The following is a 10,576-nucleotide window of genomic DNA, read 5'->3' on the forward strand; positions in this document are numbered from 1 at the left end:
CTTTTCTACAACGCCCGGAAATCTGCCCCCTTTATTCTCTGTACCCAACGCACTAGAAGACCAGTTCTTAAAGCCTTTAGCCGTATCCTTATTCTAGTCCTCCTCTGTTCCTCTGGTGGGCCCTGCAGCCCCCAGTATCACTCCTACTCCCCAGGCGCTATCATTTGTTGACTTCTGTAACCGTAAAAGCCTTGGTTTCTTGCATGTTAATATCAGAAGTCTCCTTCCTAAATTTGAGTTATTCACTGCGTTAGCACACTCCGCCAACCCTGATGTTCTAGCAGTGTCTGAATCCTGGCTTAGGAAGGCCACCAAAAATTCTGAAATTTCCATCCCCAACTATAACATTTTCCGTCTAGATAGAACTGCCAAACGGGGTGGAGTTGCAATCTACTGTAGAGATAGCCTGCAGAGCTCTATCATACTATCCAGGTCTGTGCCCAAACAGTTTGAGCTTCTACTTCTAAAAATCCACCTTTCCAGAAATAAGTCTCTCACTGTTGCCGCTTGCTACAGACCCCCCTCAGCTGCCAGCTGTGCCCTGGACACCATATGTGAATTGATTGCCCCCCATTTATCCTCAGAGTTCGTACTGTTTGGTGACCTAAATTGGGATATGCTTAACACCCCGGCCATACTACATTCCAAACTAGATGCCCTCAATCTCACACAAATGATCAACGAACCTACCAGGTACAACCCTAAATCCGTAAACATGGGTACCCTCATAGATATCATCCTGACTAACTTACCCTCTAAATACACCTCCGCTGTCTTCAACCAGGATCTCAGCGATCACTGCCTTATTGCCTGCGTCCGTAACGGGTCCGCGGTCAAACGACCACCCCTCATCATTGTCAAACGCTCCCTAAAACACTTTAGTGAGCAGGCCTTCCTAATTGACCTGGCCCAGGTATCCTGGATGGATATAGATCTCATTCCGTCAGTAGAGGATGCCTGGTTGTTCTTTAAAAGTAATTTCCTCTCAATCTTAAATAAACATGCCCCATTCAAAAAATACAGAACTAAGAACCGATATAGCCCCTGGTTCTCCTCAGACTTGACTGCCCTTGACCAGCACAAAAACATCCTGTGGCGTACTGCATTAGCATCAAATAGCCCCCGCGATATGCAACTTTTCAGGGAAGTTAGGAACCAATATACACAAGCAGTTAGGAAAGCAAAGGCTAACTTTTTCAAACAGAAATTTGCATCCTGTAGCACTAACTCCAAAAAGTTTTGGGACAATGTAAAGTCCATGGAGAATAAGAGCACTTCCTCCCAGCTGCCCACTGCACTGAGGCTAGGAAACACTATCACCACCGATAAATCTACAATAATCGACAATTTCAACAAGCATTTTGCTACGGCTGGCCATGCGTTCCACCTGGCTACCACTACCCTGGCCAACAGCTCTGCACCCTCCGCTGCAACTTGCCCATGCCCCCTCCGCTTCTCCTTCATACAAATTCAGACAGCTGATGTTCTGAAAGAGCTGCACAATCTGGACCCCTACAAATCAGCTGGGCTAGACAATCTGGACCCTTTCTTTCTAAAACTAGCCGCCGAAATTGTCGCAACCCCTATTACTAGCCTGTTCAACCTCTCTTTCGTAACGTCTGAGATCCCCAGAGATTGGAAAGCTGCCGCGGTCATCCCCCTCTTCAAAGGGGGTGACACTCTAGATCCAAACTGTTTCAGACCTATATCCATCCTGCCCTGCCTTTCCAAAGTTTTTGAAAGCCAAGTTAACAAACAGATCACCACCCATTTCGAATCCCACCGTACCTTCTCCGCTATGCAATCCGGTTTCCGAGCTGGTCATGGGTGCACTTCAGCCACGCTCAAGGTCCTAAACGATATTATAACCGCAATCGATAATAGACAGTACTGTGCAGCCGTCTTCATCGACCTAGCCAAGGCTTTCGACTCTGTCAACCACCGCATTCTTATTGGCAGACTAAATAGCCTTGGTTTCTCAAATGACTGCCTCGCCTGGTTCACCAACTACTTCTCAGATAGAGTTCAATGTGTCAAATCGGAGGGCCTGTTGTCTGGACCTATGGCGGTCTCTATGGGGGTGCCACAGGGTTCAATTCTTGGGCCGACTCTTTTCTCAGTGTATATCAATGATGTCGCTCTTGCTGCTGGTGACTCTCAGATCCACCTCTACGCAGACGACACCATTTTGTATACATCTGGCCCTTCATTGGACACTGTGTTAACAAACCTCCAAACGAGCTTCAATGCCATACAACACTCCTTCAGTAGCCTCCAACTGCTCTTAAATTCTAGTAAAACTAAATGCATGCTCTTCAATCGAACGCTACTGGCACCAGCCCACCCGACTAGAATCACTACTCTCGACGGGTCTGACCTAGAGTATGTGGACAACTACAAATACCTAGGTGTCTGGTTAGACTGTAAACTCTCCTTCCAGACTCACATTAAGAATCTCCAATCCAAAGTTAAATCCAGAATCGGCTTCCTATTTCGCAACAAAGCCTCCTTCACTCATGCTGCCAAACATGCCCTCATAAAACTGACTATCCTACCGATCCTTGACTTTGGCGATGTCATTTACAAAATAGCCTCCAACACTCTACTCAGCAAATTGGATGTAGTCTATCACAGTGCCATCCATTTTGTCTCCAAAGCCCCATACACTACCCACCACTGTGACCTGTACGCTCTTGTTGGCTGGTCCTCATTACATGTTCGTCGTCAAACCCACTGGCTCCAGGCCATCTATAAATCACTGCTAGGCAAATCCCCACCTTATCTCAGCTCATTGGTCACCATAGCAACACCCACCCGTAGTATGTGCTCCAGTAGGTATATCTCACTGGTCATCCCCAAAGCCAACACCTCCTTTGGCCGCCATTCCTTCCAGTTCTCTGCTGCCAATGACTGGAACGAATTGCAAAAATCTCTGAAGCTGGAGACTCTTATCTCCCTCACTAACTTTAAGCATCAGTTGTCAGAGCACCTTACCGATCACTGCAACTGTACACAGCCCATCTGAAATTAGCCCACCCAACTACCTCATCCCTATATTGTTATTTATTTTGCTAATTTGCACCCCAGTATCTCTATTTGCACATAATCTCTTGCACATCTATCATGCCAGTGTTAATCCTAATTGTAATTATTTTGCACTATAGCCTATTTATTGCCTTACCTCCATAACTTGCTACATTTGCACACACTGTATATATATTTTCTGTTGCATTTTTGACTTTATGTTTTGTTTTACCCCATATGTAACTCTGTGTTGTTGTTTTTATCGCACTGCTTTGCTTTATCTTGGCCAGGTCGCAGTTGTAAATGAGAACTTGTTCTCAACTGGCTTACCTGGTTAAATAAAGGTGAAATAAAAATAAATAAATAAAAAAGTTTGCCGACGACACAACGGTGGTAGGCCTGATCACCCACGATGATGAGACAGCCTATAGGGAGGAGGTTAGATACCTGGCAGTGTGGTGTCAGGACAACAACCTTTCCCTCAATGTGAGCAAGACAAAGGAGATGATCATGGACTACAGGAAACGGAGTGCCGAGCACACCCCCATTCACATCGACAGGACTGATGTGGAGCATGTTGAGAGCTTCAAGTTCCTCGGTGTCCACATCACTAAGGAGATATCATGATCCAAACACACCAACACAGTCGTGAAGAGGCCCTCCAGGACCTCTATACCAGGCAGTGTCAAAGGAAGGCCCTAAGACTCCAGCCACCCAAGTCATAGAGCATTCTCTCTGCTACTGCACTTCAAGAGTCTGGAACCAACAGGACCCTTAACAACTTCTACCTCCAAGCCATAAGACTGCTAAATAGTTATTTAAATAGTTAACCAAATAGCTACCTGGACTGTCTGCATTGACTCCTTTTGCACTAACTTTATGACTTTTATCACATATGCTGCTGCTACTGTTTACTATCTGTCACTTTATTCTTAGTTCTATGAACATATCTACCTCAATGACCTCGTACCCCTGCACATCGACTCGGTACTGGTACCCCTTGTATATAACCAAGTTATTGTTACTCAATGTGTATCTATTATTACTTGTATTATTACGTGTTTTATTTTTCTATTATTTCTCTATTTTATTTCTCTCTGCATTGTTGGGAAGGGCCCGTAAGTAAGCGTTTCACTGTTAGTCCACACCTGTTGTTTACGAAATATGTGACGAATAATATTGTATTTGATTTGAGAAGAACCTCTTGATTTTCAACCAGCCAATACAGAGAACGCCTACCTAAAGTGGGGAAAAAAAGTATTTAGTCAGCCACCAATTGTGCAAGTTCTCCCACTTAAAAAGATGAGAGAGGCCTGTAATTTTCATCATAGGTACACGTCAACTATGACAGACAAAATGAGGGAAAAAAATCCAGAAAATCACATTGTAGGAATTTTAATGAATTTATTTGCAAATTATGGTGGAAAATAAGTATTTGGTCAATAACAAAAGTTTCTCAATACTTTGTTATATACCCTTTGTTGGTAATGACACAGGTCAAACGTTTTCTGTAAGTCTTCACAAGGTTTTCACACACTGTTGCTGGTATTTTGGCCCATTCCTCCATGCAGACCTCCTCTAGAGCAGTGATGATTTGGGGCTGTCGCTGGGCTACACAGACTTTCAACTCCCTCCAAAGATTTTCTATGGGGTTGAGATCTGGAGACTGGCTAGGCCACTCCAGGACCTTGAAATGCTTCTTACGAAGCCACTCCTTCGTTGCCCGGGCGGTGTGTTTGGGATCATTGTCATGCTGAAAGACCCAGCCACGTTTCATCTTCAATGCCCTTGCTGATGGAAGGAGGTTTTCACTCAAAATCTCACGATACATGGCCCCATTCATTCTTTCCTTTACACGGATCAGTCATCCTGGTCCCTTTGCAGAAAAACAGCCCCAAAGCATGATATTTCCACCCCCATGCTTCACAGTAGGTATGGTGTTCTTTGGATGCAACTCAGCATTCTTTGTCCTCCAAACACGACGAGTTGAGTTTTTACCAAAAAGTTATATTTTGGTTTCATCTGACCATATGACATTCTCCCAATCCTCTTCTGGATCATCCAAATGCACTCTAGCAAACTTCAGACGGGCCTGGACATGTACTGGCTTAAGCAGGGGGACACGTCTGGCACTGCAGGATTTGAGTCCCTGGCGGCGTAGTGTGTTACTGATGGTAGGCTTTGTTACTTTGGTCCCAGCTCTCTGCAGGTCATTCACTAGGTCCCCCCGTGTGGTTCTGGGATTTTTGCTCACCGTTCTTGTGATCATTTTGACCCCACAGGGTGAGATCTTGCGTGGAGCGCCAGATTGAGGGAGATTATCAGTGGTCTTGTATGTCTTCCATTTCCTAATAATTGCTCCCACAGTTGATTTCTTCAAACCAAGCTGCTTACCTATTGCAGATTCAGTCTTCCCAGCCTGGTGCAGGTCTACAATTTTGTTTCTGGTGTCCTTTGACAGCTCTTTGGTCTTGGCCATAGTGGAGTTTGGAGTGTGACTGTTTGAGGTTGTGGACAGGTGTCTTTTATACTGATAACAAGTTCAAACAGGTGCCATTAATACAGGTAACGAGTGGAGGACAGAGGAGCCTCTTAAAGAAGAAGTTACAGGTCTGTGAGAGCCAGAAATCTTGCTTGTTTGTAGGTGACCAAATACTTATTTTCCACCATAATTTGCAAATAAATTCATAAAAAATCCTACAATGTGATTTTCTGGATTTTTTCCCCTCAATTTGTCTGTCATAGTTGACGTGTACCTATGATGAAAATTACAGGCCTCTCTCATCTTTTTAAGTGGGAGAACTTGCACAATTGGTGGCTGACTAAATACTTTTTTTCCCCACTGTACATTGTTTTGCTGTCTATCTCTGAAACTTGTCTTAAGGTAGGTTTCCATCCAATTGGCGACAGATTTTCATACGAATATTCAAAAATCTGCATAAAAACAAATCGGCCCATTTTCCCACCAGAGATTTTTGAATCAAATTGACTTGTTGCAGATAAAAAGCTGTGTGTGATGACACAATACACATAAAAACACCTTTTGCGTTTAAATTCCTATGTACCGAATACAAAATACAAGTTAAATGGGTTTCCATCGCATTTTCAACTCTACTGATGGTTTTCTCACAAAAAATGTTGCGTTATTTAGCGAGTGTGCCCACTCTGATATTGGCATTTGCGCTCTAGCCAACAGCTCTATCTGTGCGCACGTGTAGCCTACATGATGAGATTATTATTTTTATTTGTCAAATGGCAGCCAAGCATCGACTATCATGTCACCAGAATAAGACCCTTGATATTTATTGGAAAGGAGCATCAAACTCATCACCTTGCACTTTCATCACCCTGTCAAGTTCCTCATACTTTATTTAATCTGTAGCCTAATAAACTACATGCTTTCCCGATGAGTCGTTGTGGGAGGACCACACAACATGTCATCGCGTGACTCCAAGTTTACTTCGATATGATGGTTATTATATCAATATTTGAGCATAAAAGCGTTAACACTGACATTTCTCACATAATTCATTTTACAGACACAAAAAGATCCCAAGCGTGTTTTGTTTTATCGACATTTGTAAAGTTTAGCGACAAATGTTCTGTTTCCATCAGGCCTGAAATGTTTTATCCGACATGTACTTTACTCACATAAAAAGGTTGGATGGAAATCTGGTTATAGACACTAACCTGGCTTCCATCCAACCTTTTTATGCGAGTAGGGCCCTCAGGGGCCAGGACGAGCCAGCGTGTCTCAGGGACCAGGACTAGCCAGCGTGTATCAGGGACCAGGACTAGCCAGCGTGTCTCAGGGACCAGGACTAGCCAGCGTGTCTCAGGGACCAGGACTAGCCAGCGTGTCTCAGGGACCAGGACTAGCCAGCGTGTCTCAGGGACCAGGACTAGCCAACGTGTCTCAGGGACCAGGACTAGCCAGCGTGTCTCAGGGACCAGGAGTAGCCAGCGTGTCTCAGGGACCAGGACTAGCCAGGGTGTCTCAGGGACCAGGACTAGCCAGCGTGTCTCAGGGACCAGGACTAGCCAGCGTGTCTCAGGGTCCAGGACTAGCCAGCGTGTCTCAGGGACCAGGACTAGCCAGCGTGTCTCAGGGACCAGGACTAGCCAGCGTGTCTCAGGGACCAGGACTAGCCAGCGTGTCTCAGGGACCAGGACTAGCCAGCGTGTTTCAGGGTCCAGGACTAGCCAGCGTGTCTCAGGGACCAGGACTAGCCAGCGTGTCTCAGGGACCAGGACTAGCCAGCGTGTCTCAGGGACCAGGACTAGCCAGCGTGTCTCAGGGACCAGGACTAGCCAGCGTGTCTCAGGGACCAGGACTAGCCAGCGTGTCTCAGGGACCAGGACTAGCCAGCGTGTCTCAGGGACCAGGAGTAGCCAGCGTGTCTCAGGGACCAGGAGTAGCCAGCGTGTCTCAGGGACCAGGAGTAGCCAGCGTGTCTCAGGGACCAGGACTAGCCAGCGTGTCTCAGGGACCAGGAGTAGCCAGCGTGTCTCAGGGACCAGGAGTAACCAGCGTGTCTCAGGGACCAGGACTAGCCAGCGTGTCTCAGGGTCCAGGAATAGCCAGCGTGTCTCAGGGACCAGGACTAGCCAGCGAGTCTCAGGGGCTGGACTAGCCAGCGTGTCTCAGGGGCTGGACTAGCCAGCGTGTCTCAGGGACCAGGACTAGCCAGCGTGTCTCAGGGACCAGGAGTAGCCAGCGTGTCTCAGGGACCAGGACTAGCCAGCGTGTCTCAGGGACCAGGACTAGCCAGCGTGTCTCAGGGGCCAGGACTAGCCAGCGTGTCTCAGGGACCAGGACTAGCCAGCGTGTCTCAGGGACCAGGACTAGCCAGCGAGTCTCAGGGGCTGGACTAGCCAGCGTGTCTCAGGGGCTGGACTAGCCAGCGTGTCTCAGGGACCAGGACTAGCCAGCGTGTCTCAGGGACCAGGAGTAGCCAGCGTGTCTCAGGGACCAGGACTAGCCAGCGTGTCTCAGGGACCAGGAGTAGCCAGCGTGTCTCAGGGGCCAGGACTAGCCAGCGTGTCTCAGGGACCAGGACTAGCCAGTGTGTCTCAGGGACCAGGACTAGCCAGCGTGTCTCAGGGACCAGGAGTAGCCAGCGTGTCTCAGGGTCCAGGACTAGCCAGCGTGTCTCAGGGACCAGGACTAGCCAGCGTGTCTCAGGGACCAGGAGTAGCCAGCGTGTCTCAGGGTCCAGGACTAGCCAGCGTGTCTCAGGGACCAGGAGTAGCCAGCGTGTCTCAGGGACCAGGAGTAGCCAGCGTGTCTGAGGGACCAAGAGTAGCCAGCGTGTCTCAGGGACCAGGACTAGCCAGCGTGTCTCAGGGACCAGGACTAGCCAGCGTGTCTCAGAGACCAGGACTAGCCAGCGTGTCTCAGGGACCAGGAGTAGCCAGCGTGTCTCAGGGACCAGGAGTAACCAGCGTGTCTCAGGGACCAGGACTAGCCAGCGTGTCTCAGGGGCCAGGAGTAGCCAGCGTGTCTCAGGGACCAGGAGTAGCCAGCGTGTCTCAGGGACCAGGAGTAGCCAGCGTGTCTCAGGGTCCAGGAATAGCCAGCGTGTCTCAGGGACCAGGACTAGCCAGCGAGTCTCAGGGGCTGGACTAGCCAGCGTGTCTCAGGGGCTGGACTAGCCAGCGTGTCTCAGGGACCAGGACTAGCCAGCGAGTCTCAGGGGCTGGACTAGCCAGCGTGTCTCAGGGGCTGGACTAGCCAGCGTGTCTCAGGGACCAGGACTAGCCAGCGTGTCTCAGGGACCAGGAGTAGCCAGCGTGTCTCAGGGACCAGGACTTGCCAGCGTGTCTCAGGGACCAGGACTAGCCAGCGTGTCTCAGGGTCCAGGAATAGCCAGCGTGTCTCAGGGTCCAGGACTAGCCAGCGTGTCTCAGGGGCTGGACTAGCCAGCGTGTCTCAGGTCCCTGAGACACGCTGGCTACTCCTGGTCCCTGAGACACGCTGGCTAGTCCTGGTCCCTGAGACACGCTGGTTACTCCTGGTCCCTGAGACACGCTGGCTACTCCTGGTCCCTGAGACACGCTGGCTATTCCTGGACCCTGAGACACGCTGGCTACTCCTGGTCCCTGAGACACGCTGGCAAGTCCTGGTCCCTGAGACACGCTGGCTACTCCTGGTCCCTGAGACACGCTGGCTAGTCCTGGTCCCTGAGACACGCTGGCTACTCCTGGTCCCTGAGACACGCTGGCTAGTCCTGGTCCCTGAGACACGCTGGCTACTCCTGGTCCCTGAGACACGCTGGCTACTCCTGGTCCCTGAGACAAGCTGGCTAGTCCTGGTCCCTGAGACACGCTGGCTAGACCTGGACAGAGTTCTCAGAAAAGATTGGTGCAGAAACAACAGAGTAAAGCTCGCCTCAGGTTGTGTGGAGAAATGTCAAAGCACTACTAACTAATACACAACAACAACAACAACAACAACAACAATGTTATGTATGTTAGGTCTGAATTCACTATTACTATCATCTCATGACCATTATAAAAATAAATTGTGAGTGATATGTCGTTCCTGTGCAATTCAGCACCGTTTAGCAGACAGAAAATGTCACGGATGGTGTGCCGGCATGGAGGACATAGTATATAATTTATCCATGTTGACTCTAACCTATTCTTTATGGGAGAAGGTTAACTGACATGTACTGTAATACATTTGTTTCTCAACTGCTGTTTTTGACCAGATTTCAGTTTCTGCAGGGGGACATGTTGATAAAACCCTTAGATTAGTCTCATCCTGCACAGTCCCACCTTTCTTTGTCAAAGGGTTTAGCCCCTAGCTGAGTCACTCCAGGTGACCTCAGTGTCAATATGGATTATTGTGACAGGCGCCCAATCCCAAATCAACCCTTAGGGTGATATTCCACCTGCCCTATTAGAAGGGCAAAGCAGAGATACCAGTATCACCACTGGTTGCTTATCTAATCTCTTTAGATCTACACAAGTGTCTAGGTGGAAACAGAATATATGGCTCTGGGTGGTAGGGGCATCAGTCTTCTATGATGGCAACATAGCAATTGACAGCATCGTAACTATGGTGATGGTGGTGATTGTTACTACTCACTTCAGTGAAGCCATGGAACAGGCTGAGCGGGAGGAGGGGCTTCAGCTCCATGGATGGGTGGACTCCTCCCACAGGAGGCCCACGGTCCAATGAAGGCAGGGTGGCGGTCTGACAGACGCTACCTAGGAGACAGTCATCAGGTAAATTCTAAACAGATTATTCTTGTTTAAAAGAGGACGAGGGGCTAATCACACTCACTCACGCACACACATCCACACTGACCCACAGACACACACACAGGGTTTGGTTCAATAAGGTCATTAGTGCATCCTCTGTGATTAGCTCTGTTTGTGTGGGTGAGCTCCTGATTATGGAGAGTTTGTTTTGTTTTGGAATTTCTACTGAGCCTGATTACAGATTGATAATCATAACAATCAGAGGCCCACCCATGCATACCCTGCTGAACAAACATTAGGCCTGATTACCTTGAGGGCGCGTGTGTGTGTGTGTGTGTGTGTG

General features: G+C 48.5%; 1 protein-coding gene across 1 annotated transcript in view; it reads right to left on the minus strand.

The window, feature by feature from the left end:
- LOC311117771 (zinc finger protein 385D-like) overlaps positions 1 to 10,239 on the minus strand; it is a gene marked incomplete at both ends in the record, with an annotated part of 33,275 nt that extends 23,036 nt beyond the window's left edge. Inside the window, one exon of the mRNA XM_084192684.1 lies at positions 10,118 to 10,239. Within this exon, the coding sequence (XP_084048810.1) occupies positions 10,118 to 10,239 (122 nt within the window). The remainder of the gene's footprint in view (positions 1 to 10,117) is intronic.
- Positions 10,240 to 10,576: the final 337 nt, after the last annotated feature.

Source organism: Coregonus lavaretus (genome assembly GCF_964263955.1).
Source record: "Coregonus lavaretus genome assembly, contig: HAP1_SCAFFOLD_3831, whole genome shotgun sequence".
Taxonomy (NCBI): domain Eukaryota; kingdom Metazoa; phylum Chordata; class Actinopteri; order Salmoniformes; family Salmonidae; genus Coregonus; species Coregonus lavaretus.